General features: G+C 35.5%; 2 protein-coding genes across 16 annotated transcripts in view; one reads left to right on the top strand and one right to left on the bottom strand.

Annotated features, from left to right (window-relative positions):
• Positions 1 to 9,401, top strand: part of LOC124214839 (cytospin-A) — a 135,364-nt gene extending 125,963 nt beyond the window's left edge. For 12 of the 15 annotated variants that reach the window (XM_046617524.2, XM_046617522.2, XM_069134194.1 and 9 more), the window contains 6 exons: positions 473 to 3,253; positions 4,614 to 4,805; positions 5,165 to 5,185; positions 5,316 to 5,492; positions 6,754 to 7,136; positions 7,417 to 9,401. In XM_046617524.2, the coding sequence (XP_046473480.1) occupies positions 473 to 3,253; positions 4,614 to 4,805; positions 5,165 to 5,185; positions 5,316 to 5,492; positions 6,754 to 7,136; positions 7,417 to 7,506 (3,644 nt within the window). In that variant the 3' untranslated portion in view covers positions 7,507 to 9,401. Of the gene's footprint in view, positions 1 to 472; positions 3,254 to 4,613; positions 4,806 to 5,164; positions 5,186 to 5,315; positions 5,493 to 6,044; positions 6,604 to 6,753; positions 7,137 to 7,416 lie in introns of those variants that run through there. The other 3 variants (XM_046617523.2, XM_069134198.1, XM_046617529.2) reach the window with 3 other exon arrangements.
• HDAC3 (histone deacetylase 3) lies at positions 8,353 to 12,609 on the bottom strand. The gene has a single exon (XM_046617540.2). The coding sequence runs from the start codon at positions 12,318 to 12,320 to the stop codon at positions 11,019 to 11,021; it is 1,302 nt and encodes a 433-aa protein (XP_046473496.1). The 5' UTR covers positions 12,321 to 12,609; the 3' UTR covers positions 8,353 to 11,018.
• Between the last annotated feature and the right edge of the window lie 5,955 nt (positions 12,610 to 18,564).

The following is an 18,564-nucleotide window of genomic DNA, read 5'->3' as shown; positions in this document are numbered from 1 at the left end:
CTAACTATGTACTAATTGATTGTAATAATCACTAAAAGTTGACTATATGTGATAAAACTTTGTTGAATACGTTTGCGTAAACCTATTATAAGAATTTTTGTCGAAAGTGCACTCACAAATTTTACTTATTTATCTAACCATGTTCAACGAGTTGATGTAAATTTTCCATAAACTCATGATTTTTGTTCTACTAATTTTCTTGAATTATAGATTATGATACATCTGCTAATATTAATTTATGAACAAGCTTCATTTCGAATATAAACTTACAATATTTGTACCTTGATTTGAATATTTTTTGAATCATACGTATTCTCGGATTTAATATTTAATCTACGCACATACCAGTATAATATTAAAATAAAAATGAATATTATTGCTTTGAAACTTGAAAAATGGTTTGTCTAACTAAATGCATTTGGAGGAAAAAAAATTTGTTGTTTGATATTACAATGGTTCTACTATGAATTAGGGGCCACCGATCGTAGTACGAAACCATCACCTGATCAATTAGACAGCAAGACATTGAGCACCCCAGTTTCTGTCGTTGAAAGAAGTACTGTTAATACTTTATTGAAACGTGGTCGTACGTTACCAAAAAATCGTCCAGAACCAAGGAAAGCAACTTCCGAATCGAACATCAATAATCTTTCGATGCTTGATGCAGGACCTAAATCGTACAGCCCCAATAGAAAAACCTATCCAGATTTATCTGCATCAAAGGTTGATGGGGGAGAACACTTTTTTGATTGGGAATTCTTGTACACACCGTCAGAGAAAGCAGATACTTTGGGCAAATTGTATAAGACAGAGGATGACGAATTAAATGAGTTGAAGCAAGAACTGTTGAAAGAGCCAATTTATATAAATAGTATATCAAAGTCTGGCAGTGACTTGGACACTTCTCATTTTGCAGCTATACCTTCGTTTGATGCTGATTACCCAAAGTTATATAAACCAGTAACACCATCGTGGAAAAGCACAAAACTAAGTGAAAATCCCATCCTCAAAGATATAACGGCAATTCAAAACACCAAAGGAGACTCCTATGAAATTAATATTTCCAATAGTCAGTTTTATGTGCCAAAAGATTATGTTTTTTCTGATGCAGAATATGCTATGGACGATTTAAGATTTGAAGTAGATCCAGAAATGACAAATGTCTTGAAAAAAAGTAAGAACGAATCAACCAACACTCATATAGGTGATGAGCCTGACAGTATAAAAGAAACAACCAAGCCAGGTATTTCTCTGATAGATGTAAACGACGGTGAATCCTTCGAAACTGATTTTTTCAAGAAAAGGAACCTGGAAAAACATGATGATACAGCAATCGAACTGCAAGATCCAAATAAAAGAATAACAATCCTTTCAGGAGCTATCAATAATCAAAGCACGAGTAGAGTTGAGAAGCTAATTCTTCAAACTTCAATAGAAAACGAAGCAAATAATAATGCAAAACAAGAGAAAATCGTAGCCAATAGCAGTTCTGAGCTCCAAGTAAAAACTAATTTGTCAAACGCGGAAAGGTTTCCCAGAGTTGATCAGGATCTTTCAAGACCATTGAAGAATTTAAAAATGGACGATTATAAACCACAAATTCAAACAAAGCTGGATTTATCACGAGATATTTACCGCACTCCGTCAGATAAAAATCAAAATGCACATAATCGAAAAAAAAAAGATTTGCTTACTGGAACAAAAAAGATTGAACCAGTGAGTGAAATGATCGATTCTTTGATTGACGACCTCACATATAGATCTATTCCGAGAAATTTCAAGCGTGGATTGAATGGGAAGAAATACTCTGCATCTACAGAAGAACTCAGAAGAGTTGAATCCAGTAAAGATGATTATCAACATTTGAGCGAATTTTATAGTGGGATTAAGAACACCTCTGAACTTGGTGTTCAACATAAAAATGGTTCTGTTGCAGCAGCAGAAAGTTCACAGGAATGCAAACTGAATTTCGTTGTAACAAATGCAGCAAAGGTTGTTCCTAGTATATCTGGTGGTTCGGAAGATTTAGAGAGTCCTGTATACGATAATATAGAAGTTATAAAAAAGACAGCTGTCAAAAACATCTCAATAGAAAATCCAAACCCAGATCTAATATTTGCACCAAGGATTTATACACCAAAGAATGATCATAAGATACCACGGAAAGACCCGCTGCCATCGCCACGTAAGAATATTTCAAAAACGACAGATACTGTAACTTGTCGTAGAAAGTTGGAAACTGATAAACAAAATCGACCACGATCTTTAATCAGTTTGCCAACCGTGCGTAATGATAAATACAACTCACCAAGGCACAGCAGTTTAGGTCTGCATCCCGTTCCGGAAGCTGATGAGAGCATAGAATCATCATCAAAAAGTAATGTCTTAACAAATGTCATTCTAAGTAGAAACGAAACTTCTTATCAAGATGGCATTGTTCTGCGCTCACGTCAACGACGTATTCAATCACTAAATGATGTGCAAAAAGTTACAAATGTCATTGACAAACCATTAAAAATCGTAATAACAGAATCGCCTCTTTCTTCTATCAAAAGATCCAATAAGTATCCAAACAAAGGATCAAACTCTGGTTCACCAATTACCAATAAATCTTTTGAAACCAGTGCTAAAGCTGTAAATACCAAAGATGCATTGGTAAATGCAAGGCTCTATGATCTTCCAAGAGGAGTTTATGGAAGAGCATTTACACGGCCAAAGTCTGTTCCTGAAGTTCAGAAGAAATTTGAAGACTTGACAAAACAAAGTCAAATTACTCTTGTTAAAGCCAAAATTATTGATCTTAACACTAGGTCTCCATCGCCTGTACTTCAAACAGAGCTAAAAAGTATCGACGATACAACTAAAAATGTTGACGTAGAAAGCGATCATCACAACTCGGAAACAATTACCTTGGGAAATAACCAAGCTTACATTGCGAAGGAAACTGACAAAGACTCAATAATGGGTGTAAAAAATTTAGAAATTGTGCCAAAACTGCCAGAAACACCTCCCCCATCAAAACTAATGGATACTGCGGAAAACTTTCTCTCCCAGGATAGCTATGCCTGTAACATTCCTGCTTCAACGTCTCTAGAAAATATTGGATCAGGTGCAAAGTTAGAAGGATCCGCAACAACAACAATGAAAGATAAATATGAAGCTGTTGTGAAGGAGCCAGAAGTAGAAATTAGAACTAAACGTAGCCCACCAGTGGTGCATATTCGTCCATGGACGTCGACCATTACATCTAACAGTAAGTCCCAGGACCAAGCTTATAACTGTGGCTTGTGTAGTGGGACCATCACGTATATTCACATATTTCTTCGCACCTTTACATGTCTGCTAGAAGGAGATCTTGCGTGATGTTTTATGCCGTACCCTGTGTCAAGTTCAATTACATTTTGGGATTTTTAAAACTATCATTTGCTTTTTTTTAGTGACTCGTTCTCTTTTTATGTTTATTACTATCCCCAAGTTACCAATTAGTTTAAGCTTTATTTGAGAGTAACACGTGCGATGGGCTTGAATGCGAAAAATATTGCAAAATAATTTTCAAATACATGCAATAGTCTTAAAGAAATTACGTAGCAAACACTTTGTCAAACTACCTCCACATTTGAATTTTTCATTCAAAGATTCTGTCAATTGGAAAATATATTTTGGTATGACTGTAACTAATGTAATCGTACGTTACAAAATCGATCATTCTCACTGTCTCATACATTCCAAGACAAGTTCACACCCGTTTCCCATTGATACTCTCAATTCTATTAGGATCCAAGGAAACCAATATAGAAGCTATTGGTTATTTTTAGTCAATTATTTGCACTTTCCGAGGCACTCTTACAGTTAGATATATTCTTTTTGTGTTGGCGTAACAGAATACTTTCAGAATATTAGTGTCTGTAAATTCTTGCTACCATGATCTAATTTCATTTGTTTTGTCCACTTTTCATTTAGAATAATTACTTTATGTTTTGAAGAACTTGCTTTTTTGTGTGGGACAAAACTGCATCAGGTGCTTTAACCCTATAATGGTACCTAAAATAATCAATCATACAAATGCAAGTAGGAACTATGTCTCTTAGACATGTAGGTACCGTTGCAGGATTAAAAATATATTACTAAGATTTGATTTGCCATTACATTGATTTTACCTCGCTTATGTTTTCATTTTCATTAGTTGAAGCTATTATACATCCAATATGCTTGTCTAATTACCTAATCATGGAAGTGTTTAAGAAAGATTTAATTTCTTTCAATCGATTTGTTCAAGCTGTACATTCGTATAATTTATCATAAGTGTTGAAAGTATCAGAAAAAACCGTCGGAAACAATTTAACAAATTTTCTTGTGATTTGTTTCATAAACCAACCCTACTGTTCACGAAATCGTATCACAATAAATTTGGGAAAAATTTAGCCTGCTATGACGAAAGAACTAAACTAAATTTGATTGTATAGGTTCATCATGAGTGGTGAACTCTTATTACCATTATCCGCATATCCTGGTAGATATAAAGTGCTGTGTTGAGTGAACTTATTTAATGTGCTTCAGGCTTGTACAGGAATAATTGACAACTGCCAGTGAAATAAGCTATGATTTTTTTCTAGCCAATCAAAAAGCGATGCCACCACCACCCAGACCAGCTACAACTCCTACAGAGACACAGCAAAGTGTACTAACCAGTGTTACACAAGAAATGGCTGCCCGTCGTAAAGCTAATATTTCACGACAGGATTCAAGACTCAGTGTAAAATGTCTGATTGAGAGTATTGAGAATGCTACCAAACAGGCTAAAGCTGGTGAGTTGTTTTGAAAATTAGCTCATAATTTTGCTCTCTCTGTGTGTTCATAATTTTGAACTAGAATAATACTTGGATTATTACTTCAAGTCTATTATACATATTTCTCACTTTCATTTTCCATAAAAACACTTTGAAAATCAATTGCTAGTATGTCAAGGAAGTATAACACAATCTATGCCAATTTCAAGATGATACACCTAACAAGTAGTAGAAATATATTGGACTAAAATGCTTCTTTGAATATTGCTGCACCAGCTATGAATTATCTCGTAATTTACTACTGCTAAGAAAGTGTTTATTACCTTTAAAGTGATTTGAATTGTTAAAAATAACAAAATCCATAAATGTTTCTATAGCTGGACTTGCGGACAATAGCGGTGAGTATTATTTTTTTGTGAGCAAATAAATACAATGTTTCTTGGAAACGTTTCAATGCAGTACCTGAAAAATTGAAACATTGTGATATTTTTGTTTTAAATCAATGTAATTCCACTGGTATGGATTTAGGTCCTGGAAGTCGCAGTAGCTCCACATCATCTCTAAATTCAATAGGAACAAACGATGTGATATCAATGAAAACGCCACTCCGTGATCAACAACAAACAAACAATCTAATCTGTCCTGTAAATCAGACAAATAACAACAACAAGACTCAACCAACAAATACTAGAAAAGCCCTTTCAGGTAATTCATGAATTCGCAATTATCACAAATTTGCTCTCCTTTAATAGACTGCTTTTAATTGTGTAGTCTGTACACGACCAAACTGAAATGTTCATAAAGCATTCCCAAAATTCGGCTATAGACATTCTCGCAAAGTTTGCAGTTTGCATATATTTTTGGTACTGCACGCATTACAACATTATTTCACGTTTCAGATTGGTAGTGTACCCTACACAATTGTATGCGCATAGGCATGATTTCTGTCAATAATTCAATGTTTACAGTTTACAGTTTATTATTCTTACAACTAATCCTTTGCAGCTATTTTCCTAATAAACAAATAATATACAAATGCTAGATTTCATTGACAGTTGAAGAAATATTAAAATCATCCACATTGCTTATTTCAACTCTCACATTTCCAGTACTTTATTCAAACTCTTCATCTGGACATTAAATGAGACGCATTAAAAAGCTTCAGGTAGTAGCTTTTGTACGCTTTTTTCTATCCCATTGCACTAACGTAATTCCATACTTTTCTGATATTACTTTATCATTAATTTCTCATTTCAGCTCATGAGCACTTCGTGTAGTTGCATGCCCTTCTCACTGCACAACAATAAAATGGTTTTTCTTGTATATATTCATACAAATTTTTATTTACTTATTTTTTAAACCTTTCACATATATATACATATATATATTCCTGTAAGGTAAGGTTATCAGTTTAGAGAACATTCTTTCTTCCTCTTTTTTGCAAGAAGTTTCATATTCGTATGTATTACTAAACTTATTTGACAATCACTGCATGTTTACTACTGACACAATATGTGAATAGTTGAAAATTGATCATTGGAAAAATTGCATCTCTAATGTAAGGATTAATATACTTTTATCATTTCTGTCATATGCAGTAGCTCAGGATTTGATTGGCAAAATGTTTCTACTTGAAGTAGTAACAAATTATTTCGACATATTTCAGTTGGAAAGAGATTTGTGCATGTAAAAAAAAGTTGATTAGTTATTATTCACTATAATAACAGAGTATTTTTCGTACTGTTTTACATTTAGAGATAAACACCGGTTGTGATCAACGTACAAAGTTGACAACATGTAGAAACCTTTCTACAATTTTTCAAAAATTGTACAATAATTCATGTAGACACCTTTGTGCAGTCAATCGCTTTTTTCTAAATATATTTACATTAAGTTTGTTAGTTGTAAGTCATATGCATAGATGATTTAGAATTTAGATAATTGTCATTCTCTTTTGCATATACAGAAACGAAATCCGTACCTGTTGTGCTGAGTCCTGGAGAACTACTAGATTCAGCTGCTCTAAATGCTAAAGCGATTGATTTTGTTAGACGCAATAGTGTCACAGATCTAAGCGAGCGTAAAGACCCGTTGTGTGGGCTTGTAAAAAATGGTGGCTCCAAGAGAAATGCACTTTTGAAGTGGTGCCAGAATAAAACAGTTGGCTACCGCAACATCGATATTACAAACTTTAGCAGCTCGTGGAACGATGGACTAGCCCTTTGTGCTGTCCTGCATTCGTACCTACCAGACAGAGTTCCTTATGATTCACTTTCTCCAAATGAGAAGAGGCGAAATTTTTCTATTGCTTTTTCTGCAGCTGAAAGCGTTGGAATACCCACAACTCTGGTGAGCTGAACGTCCTTTACATTTCTTCATATCTACACATGTACTATAGTGTCTAGTAATATCACTTATGATCACAGTATTTATTATATTTATATTTTCACTGAATGATCCAGTTTCTCGATATTTCGAATACACGTTAGTAAGTGATTTTCAGAATCTTTTCATGTAATTGGGAATTTGTTGAACATAGCGCACCCTTGACAGGATGATTCGAACACAAATACTATTTAATTACTGTGCGTTGAGTTTGTATATATGAAGAAATTACTTTTTCCATTAGAACATCGGAGACATGTGTCAACTGGAGCGACCGGATTGGCAACAGGTGATGTCGTACGTGACTAGTATCTACAAACACTTTGAAACGTGAAAAGTGCATCAGAAAATTGAAGAAGTAAAAGCAAATACCCAGTTTATCTCAGCCAATGCCTATTTAGCTGCATGTGCAGCATATACAACCTTTGTTCAGTCAACACATGGAACGCAAAGGTTTGGGAAAAAATGATATGACCAATAGTAACACAAGGCAGTGACTACCGGCAGGCTATATGCAAGCATCTAGTCAACCAAACCTGAGAGTGTGAATCACAGAAAAGAGTGCTGTGGAATTAAATCGTCTCCAGATAGTTCCTTTGTTCATTTCATGATATTTATCAAATTCTAAATTTGATGAATTTTAACTGAAAGTATTCGACATTTATGTTAATGTATGTTTCACATTTTAGCATTGTGATTTTTCTAATGAAGAGCTTGTTCCAAAGTGCAGAATTCTCGATGGCTTTTTTAAGATTATTTACTTGAATTTTTTTATTTTTACTCAACATGCAACCTAGAGGCTGGCATTCAAGGCTGGCGCTCTTTTCTTACGCTCCTAGGTAAAACTTCCTGCCGTTCTGGTAAAAATGCCTTTAATTTTTATAATTATTCATTATGTGTACATAGACATAAACTAGGTTTCACCTGTGTGATACTTTCTCTAAGTATATAGGGTTCAGTTATATAATCTGTCAACCTTTAATTTCAAAGGTAAGAGAAATATAATCATGCACATGTTACGGTAGAGCGTGGTCACGTTTTTAATTCCACGACCTTTATACAGTGTATAGATACATATAATTTACGAGTTAAGTATGCTTCTTCTTAAATATTTATATTTCCGGATGTAAATTAGCTACTTTTGTCATTGTACAATCTCACATTCTTTTTCGATTACAACCGACTAGATTAAAGATTTTATCATCTTGATCGTGATAGATGCATTACGAATATATTGAAGAAATAAAAACATTACCTATCCATAAAGGAATTGAACAACTATCTAACCAGTTTACAAAATTGAATTGAATCGAGCAGTGATTAATTAGAGTAATCATATTTTCTTCATACAAGTAAAACACTAAAACTAAGTTGTCTATAATCTGTCGCCGGAATACTTGCGTTATCCTATCCTATCGAACAGTTTATATATGTTTTAGATTTTGCTTTAAGCTGATCTGAATGATACTGTCAAAGTAATGTATTGCACTAGGAGGACGATTATTGAAGAAAAGCAAACATAATTTAAGGGAGCCCTTTCCCACCAAAGGGATTGCTTTTACATGAGACTGAGAACATAACGATATAAATAAACTAAATAACATAACTATATTATAATAGATCCTCATACTGACGATTACTATGATTGTTACGTGTAAAGAAAAAAAAATATATATATACAATACACATACATCCACTCAATGTCGCTTTTTATCCAGTTTTATATAATTATTATAATATAAAATTGAATGCAGATTTTAAGAACTATCTCAAACATATAAAAATACTGTAAAAAAAAAAGTGAAGTTGAGAAGTATAATTTAAACAAATAACCTCAAGTGCTTATGTGCAAGTTTGCGTATGTATATCTTGTGTTCCTTGTCACGTTGAGTATTTTTGTATCTTCTATTGTTAATTTAGAGCGATAAGTATAATATATCATTAATTATTTTCAGACGATATTTACCACGTAAGCCTCACCTGTCACTTTGTGTAAAGTTCATTGTACATGAATCAATTATTCTAAGTTAATATATCTAATTTATTGTAATTCACAAAGTTTGACCATGTCAAGTTGTGCGTGTCTAAATAGCAAGCTCACTTCTATTTCATAGAACTACAGAAATAACTCGATTAGTAATTTTTAAGTTCTCTGTGATATAGCAACATAGCCCCTGAACAGAGAGAATTATATTGACAATACAATAATAAACATAGATAATAAAATTACTTGACGAGGATCAGAACTGTTTTTATTTATTGATAGTAATTGAAATAGCAAATATAAACAGGTAAATATTTTACAGATAATTGTCTCTGACTTCCGTACGTGAATGCATTGAATGTGCAGAAATAATTATCCCACGTGCTGCAAAATGATTACTTAAAAAAAAATAGTAATCGGAATAGTAATCTACAGGCTCGGTAAAGATATTTTCAGATTAAAATGTATGATCTCTTGCAACTTCATGATTAGCAGGAAAAGGATTTGGTATGTGCCCGTATATTTGAGCTTTCACGATTTTGAAATAAGCTACTTGAAACTTCATAAGTTTTCATTAATTTGGTTCACCGAATTATCGTTTACTCTCACATATTGTCTCTTGATTCATTGTGCACTGCTGTGCGTAATATAAAACACAAGTGAATGGTAGGGTATAATTTAAGTACAGTAAGTAAAAGAATACAAATGTTTATTTCTCGTATTTGATGACAGGAAGACACTGGGCTTTTATTTCAGAAAATGTAAATTATTAGCCTGAAAATCATTGTTCTTTCATCTAAATTAGAATCGTTTTGCTTCAAATTTGCCATCAAAAATTCATTTGCTTAGTTACAATTTTATATAGTTATAAAATGTGAAACCATTGTATAATACACAGTGACTGTTTGAGAAAAGATACCAGAGGACTGAAAAACACCAAAGTCAGAAACTATTGCACTTTTTATTCTGTGTGCAGGCTGAATGATTCATTTTCTATAAATTTTTGTACATTATGATTCTGGCTATTGAAATTGTTTGATGCAAAGAAGCAATCATACTATATCAATACACTTGTAGAACTTTATAAATGCTTATAGCTCTGCAATTAATTATTATGAATTAAAAAATGCGAGTAGAAATGTTATATGAGTCTCAAAACACTACTACTAGATATTCCTAAGCAATAGTAGGGGTACACATATTTTGATCCCTATGTGAATATTTTGGCAGTACAAAAATGCATGATAAATGAAATACTTATTATAAAATCAAAGTTGTCAAATAAGTGCTTCAGGTTCGACTGTCTAGTTGATTAATAGGTAATTAAAAGTATAGAAACAAGAAAATGTGGAATTTTGTTAGCTCTATATTATTTGTAGCATTTTTACTCGGCGTCATAAATTTTAACGCACGCGAAAGATGTACGAAAAATGCCAAAAACCAAGATCGTGAGAAAAAAAAACAATTAATAGTAAAAATTTAAATTAAATACATACGTAGGTAATCAGTTGAATGGCAGCACGCAATAATGAGGTAACTCGAACAATATACATTTTCAAGAAACACATTGTGGATTTTAAATTGTACCATTTTTCTCAAACTGAGAGAAAGAAGTTTTTTGAAATAAGTATTCCATTTTTACCCTTATAATGTAGAAGATGAACTTTTTTCTAGTAATGCAATTTGCAACATTCGTTTGAAACAACAAAATCAAAAGCAGGGCATGTCAACTTGTTTCATTATCCCATAATGTCATTCAATTATACATATACATGAACTATTAACTTATACTCAATACTTATGTATACTTATTTTAGTCTTACAATCTCCTACTATTTACAATTTCTATGAATAAGCTTTAATCATATTTCCGTTGTGTCAGATTTGTCCTGGTCCTTATCACCGCTGTAATATTCATTTGCAGGTTCAACTTGTTTATCTGTATCTTGCTGATTTTGCCTTGAATCTGGATCAGGTTCGGGTTGTCTCTCTTCCTCCGGAGGGAGAGCATCGCAAGGAACATCTTGCATCTGAACACTAGGCGAATGCTGTACCATTTTAAGATTATCATAAACATGTCTTGTTATTGCCTCCAAATACTGTTTGCTATTAGCGTTATCTTGTCTGGTAACAACTTCTGGATGCAGTGTGAAGTCAGGTGCAAAGTATTCCAAATATTCTGTATACGGCAGCTCGTTGCTTATCTGCTCGTCAACCAACAAAGACGTTTCATAAGTCCAGCATCGTGCAACGTTTCTCAGAGTATATCCGCCTCCACCGACCGTTAAAAGAGGCACGTTCAAATCCCTAACAAACTTGACACATTCTCCATGGCCCTTGGTGCTCAAACTGAAGCATCCAAGCCGGTCATTAGCCAAAGAATCCGCTCCACATTGTAGTACTATCGCAGTCGGTTGAAAGAACTCCATGACATTGGAGATGACCGGTTTAAAGACTTGTACATAACTTGTGTCGTCGATACCTTCCTTTAAGGGCACATTTACTGAGTAATACCTGCCACTCTCTGCTCCAATTTCATACATATCTCCCGTGCCAGGAAAAAAGTAATTGCCATATTTGTGAAATGATACCGTCATCACTCTGTCCGTCAGATAAAATGCTTCTTGGACTCCATCTCCGTGGTGCACGTCTATATCAATGTATAAAACCCGCGCGTGATATTTGAGCAGCTCCAAAATTGCTATGACGATGTCATTGATGTAACAGAACCCTGATGCCTCAAATTTCTTAGCATGATGTAGACCCCCTGACCAATTGATTGCTATATCGCAACAATTGTTGTTCAACTTTATAGCTCCCTCCAGTGACGCGCCAGTGTACATGGAACAGAAGTCGAATAATCCCTCGAAGACGGGACAGTCGTCGCCTACGTTGAAATGGCTCAAATATTTTGTGAATCCTTGAAGATTTTGGGGGGTAACTCGTTGCAAGAATTCAACGTACTCATCCGAGTGGAACCGACACATGTCATGGGTACTGGCACGATACGGTCTATATATTTGCATTTTTTTATGCAGCCCGTAATTGAGCACTAAACTGTGAATAACTGAGAGTCTATGTGGTTTCATTGGATGTCCAGGTCCGTAGTGAAAGTTACCCACGTCGGGATTGTAGAAGTATGACACTTTTTTGTTAGTACTCATTTTTTAAGGTTAAGACTGACTGGAAATTTATAAAACACACAACTTTTCTTGGAGTTTACGATTTATGTACTGACATTACACGTGAAAATCATCATCGATGATGAATTTTTTACTTCCAATTGCAAAGTATACCGGCTACGTACATACATAACAACACTTTGTTATTCCAATCGTCATACCACTCAGTATCTAAATTGTTGCCCTGCAAGTACTGTCTGCAGTCCTGTGTCTCAGTTACACTGCAGGATTGTTGATTCACTTTACCTTCGCCTCTCAAAATTGCCGTACTGCCGGAACCCTGGCCAGGTTTGCCAACCTAATACCAACACGGCCCCTAGCGATCACATCGGAAGTCACTGGTCAGTGATGGTTCAGTGTTATACCCGTATTCATAGTCATAGAAGGACTATGAATACGGGTGTTAGTCAAGCGTTGACTGAGGCTGGGTTATTTCGCGTAACAGTTTGACGGGTTTGGTCGAGTTTGAGGGTATTAGAGGTTTCTCTCTGGTATTAGTAATATCACTGACCACGCCACTAAAAGAAGTTCTTCACAACCAACAACTATCGCGTGCAAAATATTGGTAACATAACGTCGTCATAGTTAAATTGAAAAGTTGCGAAAATCCCATTCAAAAAATATCCGTAATTGGTCGCGGAATTCATACTTCGCCTGACGTCGCATGTTACGGTAATGCTCTAGCAACGGCGTAAGCGTCCCGTGAACGGATTCGAATCGGTTCTCTAAAGGACGGAAGATAATAATTCTCCCGCCCTCTCGTCGCGTGCAGCTACCCCCACTCCTGAGAAAAACGTCAGGGGGGGTTATTATCTTCCGTCCTTCAGACAACTGATTTTACTCCCTTGTGAGCGCCGCGCGGCTTCATTCGTTGCCGAGCAATTGGAGCAAAGTGACGCGTTCTCGTGTTCTCGGTACCGGTTCAACGTTCAGGCCCAGTCGCGTTCTTCAGTTTGTGTCACGACGTTCGATCAGTGCATTTTCGATTAGTGCATTTTCACTCATCTGTAAATAATACACGAGAAGCCGCGTGTAGCCTGAAAAAATACCGAGTTACTGAAATAAAAAAATTCCTGCGAACGTTGAAGGTGAATTTCGTGTCCCGAGTTTTCAGTGCTTTGTGTAACTTCAGATTTCAGTGATGTCTATTTTTGTGTCTGTGCGTCGATAGTTAATTTTATTGTTTTTTATTAGCAGCTTTATTCAGTCGGTTCAGACAGCTACAGCACAAAAAGTAAGTGTCAAATCGAATGTTATTGCGGTGCGGATTTATGGATTATAAGAAATTAGTGAAGATCTGAATTGTGTGAACAGTGCGTCGCTTGACCTATAAACCTGAGATGCTACAAGAACTACTACGTGCAAAAGTGTGGAGCAACCCAGAGTCGAGGTAACAATACTTTAATTATTGATTGATAATTCACGGTGGTCATTTAAAGCCGAACTTTTGTTCTTGCATAATATGCAATGCACAAATACGAAACTAGCCAACAGTAATAATTCATTTGAAAACTGAAAAGCCAATTTGCTAAATTAATTCAAGTGTCTTGTTATGTTTTTTACAGATTCAAGCAGAGACTTCCGAGTAACTTCTCCATTTCTCGGCAACGTTGGTGAGTTTGCATGTGTTAGGTTATGGGTATTTCCCTGGGATTCCTCTGTCACGTGGCGTGGCGGTAACAATTGTTACACAAATCTTCGATTTCTTAGCTGCATGGTTAGGCTCATTCACGAACGCAACGTGCTTGACTTTCAGTCGAATAATTTTTTTTTCCCAATGCAATTTACCGTAGCTTACTTAATGTTAGACGTTTTACACGTTGCTAAAAGTGGAATGCGCATCGCGACAGGTAACCATCGCTTACTCGGCACTCGCGAGATCGAATTGTGTTTCGTAACTGATGTAATAATCTACGTTTGAATTTACCGATGATGCCGTTTAAGTGGTGGGTTCACCTGAGGTTTGAACATATTCAATTATTCACGTTATTGTTAAATTTATGAAATTCCAAAGTCTGGTATAACGTAACGTAATCAACTTGTATCTTATATTACATATCATTTTCAATCTTTTAACATCCAACAAGTATTGATCAACTGCAGGCTTAGCTCGCTTAGAAAAATGCTAATTGGCATACAGGATGTTTTTAATCACTTTAACAAAAGGTTAATGTACCGATAGTCTGCCAACATTTACTAAAATAACAAATGCAATATTAGGGTTGGCGGGATACAACCGCGATACTGTATTCTGAGTAGGCAGACTACGATACAAAAACATTTTGCTCCCAACAGGTAACCAACGAAAATGTAGGTCAGTGACCACGGCGCAAATGATGAAGAATGATGTGTGTTGGAAAAAATGGAGAATCGTTTAGGTCGAATATAGGTAACCGGGTAGGTAGGTGGACGTTTTGGGATCCGTCGCGGGGTTTATGCATGAGTGTGTGAATCTCTCTTTTCCGTTGGGTGGCTTCGTTGGGAAACAGGCGAGGGTAGGAAGGTCGCGATGTACCGTGATGTTACTAACTTTTCTAATCCACAGCGTCAAACGATCACAGACATTTTTTCCCAAAAGACTCCACGTTCGAGTCTCTCGACCATTTGTAAACATTTGAGTATTAACGAGATTCAATTTCCCATTTCTTGTCACTTTGCAACGATTTTTCAATCGTTATGCAATTCGATTATTTAGTCATCACCGATCGTTATTCCATTCGATTGATCTCTGTGATCGTCTGAATGGGCAAAATGCATCTCTGGACCATCTATCGCGTTCCGTGGTATGCTAGATGGGGAGAAATGCTGAGCTCGAAGACTTCGCGTCGAAGAGGACCGCCGACCGTCACGCCACACAATAATGCATGCCCTCCAACCTCCTTCCCGATTTCGACTCGATTTGTAATCTGAGAACAACAACCCGCATAGCAATGTATCTAATTCAGAAAGATGCAGATGCGGATTGGGTTTCTACAGAATTTTTGGGGCCAGTCCCGGAATCAACAAATTTTTTGCAAGTTTAATCTGTAGCGCCTTATCGTGCATAGATTAATCACGAGAATTGAACGCAGCTTTATGCGCGTAAATTAATAACGGGAATCTGACACGTTTTTCTGCGCGTTGATTTTGCATACAGTTTATATATAAAAGAGTCACGCACTCTTGATGAGCTGATTTTTCAGCTCTTCGTTCAATTTTTGACGAATAACAAAGTTTTCAAGTTCCACAGCACCTTTGCGCGTGGACTTGATACTTTTCAGTTATAAGAGAAAGCGCGGCATTTGGAAGTCGGCGCTCAACGCGCATCAACAAAAATCGCGGTAGTGTATACTGATAGCGGAGAATCTTGACATAAGTATATATGAAATACATCTGAAATGTACTGGAATACGCCCTTAACTGATCGTAATATTTTCCGATTCAGGGCAACAAATCCAATTTTTTAACAAATGCACTGAGAACTATAGAATGTTTAGTCGAAAAAGATATTCACTGTAATGACTCAAAGCAGAAAGAGATGTCGATTCAAAACATTTAGAATGTTTTTTTATGCATCGATACAATTAATAATCGAAGCAACGAATATCATGTTGGATGCGACCCATTTTTTGTCAGTGTATGAACTTATGTGATTGTGCTAACTATACCTTCGTCTATTTCAGCTAATCAAACCTTTTGTCTGTTTCAGCCCATCAAAATTTTTGTCTGTTTCAGCTAATCAATCTTTTTCTTTGTTTCAGCTAATCAAACCTTTTGTCTATTTCAAGTAATTAATTTGTTTCTTTTTCGTTAATTATATTTAATCCGTTCCAGCTAAGTGAGTTATATTGATTATACTGTAAAATTGACGCTTTATTTTTGAGGCTTAGGTTTGGTGCAAGGTCAGTCATCTTGTTTTCACCGACACATAGATTTAGCGATGTAGTTTAGAATCATGATATTGACAAAGTGTGGTAAAATTCATTCAGCTATAATTTCTTTTAATGGTTTTACAGTCTTGTATTGCGATCGTTTTAGTGTCAGTTTTTTCTCTCGTGTCGCTCATAGGTCATGTTCGGTTTGTATTTCACTGTAGAATTATACAGGTCTGTCATATTTTGGTGGTTGTGCTCATTCTACTCCGATTTGTTTCTGTTTCTTCAAAGACTTCTGCATCGTCTTCCGGTAGGCAAATGCCAACGTCTTACAGCGATTCGTATTTCCAGTTTTGCGTATTCTCCGGGTTCTCTATTTGAGTGATGATCTCATACCTCATAAAAAAAAACCGTGCGCGAACATCCAAAGCCAATCACTGTTTGCCTATAAGACAAAAACAATCACCCTTCATCCATAATTGAAACAACCATCGTTCATCCATAATTGAAACAGTCATCTTTCATCGATAATAACTAGTCAGCGGGTTATATAAACTGAACATTTTTAATCAAACTGCCAATGTACACGAGTAAAAATTGATTGGGAAAAACAATTTACTTCAATTAACATGTTAAAAACAGTCATCTGCAATTTTTCGAAGAACGTAAGATCGATCATGCTACTATTCTCCGTGGAGTAGGCCTACTGGGGATACCACGTAAAAAAAAAAAAACACGCCGGGTGCTCTACCACTTGCGGTGGTGTGGAAACGAGCATAAGTGAATTTATTCCAACTCTTTTTCCGTGTCAAACGATAAAGAACAGAAAAAATTAAGCTCATTCAAAACCGAATACTAAAAATGACAAAAAGAACGATGTTCGAGATACGGGTGAACTGTCTAAAAGACCCATTGTAGAAGAAGGATTGCAGTAAGAAACTCCCATCTGCTGTTCCAATAACTCATCAACGATGCAGATTTCTTGAATGATTACGAAGCAATTACATGAATTTCTAACAATTTCCTTGTAATTTCAACATATATATTATAACTCGTTAACTTTCTAACAACGTCTCCTCTTCACTTCGTGAAATTCTTGTTCTACTTAAGTCTGTAAAATTTGTAAATTCTGTTCGCAGAAATCCATAGAAATACTTCGATAGATCAGAATCTTGTCTCAGAAAAGACCAATGGATGATTGGAAACAGAACACTCTTGAAGCTTCGAGAGGTTTTACAACCTGTCATCTGTATTTTTTGACAGAGATATCGTAGATACTTTCTGAGAATTTGATTACAAAGAATCCGGAAAATTTATCTTTAGGTGATTTCAATCGTTAGTTTCTGATATCCTATATATAGTATTATTACACAATTGTATCCTCTGGATACAATTTCCGAAAAATGCAAGTAGAATTTTGTGTACAAAGGTCTCGATTTTTCTCTGCAAATAAACTGCATTTTTTAAAAATCACAGAAATCTAACGTCAGTTAAGAAATTATTTTTATATATCAGCCGCATCTTCTTTCGGAATGAAGATATGGGCGTCGACTGAAGATACATATTATTATCTACAGTTAACGGTACGAGTTTTAACATATTAATATATTTACAGAAATTACATAACGTACATATAGGAATAACCATATATTTTCATCCTTTGATTAACTTCTTCGACTATGTCTCCCATCCTTTGTATCAAGAAAAGGTTTCTAACTTGGTTAACAGTAAACCAAGTGCATATTTATAGTGCATCTATTTAGATAACATGATTTTTGTCGATCCGATGGAATTAGATTCACATTACCGAATTTGACCCAAATGAATTTGCGTAGTTGAAAAGTATACGGCGTCCATACGGGGTTATATGACAATTTCAGTCTGTTCCCGTTCGTCATTTCATATGCATAATAATATTCGACTCTGTATTATTTGGGTACACGTAACATGAGTTCTTCTCGCCTGTACTTACCGACTGCTTACCGGATTGAGTTGCGCGTGCAGGGGAGGACGCAGAGGTCGCTGCTCGACGATGAATTTATGTCGGCTATTTTCGATTACGCATAGTCCCATAAAGCTAGCAGTCTTTATGTATCTTCAGTCACAACTTCAAAGCTGATGCAGTAGCAGCAAAAATGCTCTGATAGGTCAAAGATTCTAGTGTTTTCTTTACCATTTTGCTGTACATACATGAAAATTGACGTTCGAAGTAGAAATAAACCTACTCTTGGGCCGTGTTCGTAAATTGACTGACAGTACTGAAAATTCACTAGGACAGAGTCAGAGCTATTCACAAACTTGGAAACGCAAAAGAGATAAAAGATTGCTGACAGTACTGTCAGTCCATTTTCGAACACGGCCTTGGTAGCAGT

This window comes from Neodiprion pinetum, chromosome 3, assembly GCF_021155775.2.
Source record: "Neodiprion pinetum isolate iyNeoPine1 chromosome 3, iyNeoPine1.2, whole genome shotgun sequence".
In the NCBI taxonomy this organism is placed as follows: Eukaryota; Metazoa; Arthropoda; class Insecta; order Hymenoptera; family Diprionidae; genus Neodiprion; species Neodiprion pinetum.
Note: the sequence above shows the minus strand (reverse complement) of the source record. Positions and strands in the feature narration are given on the sequence as shown.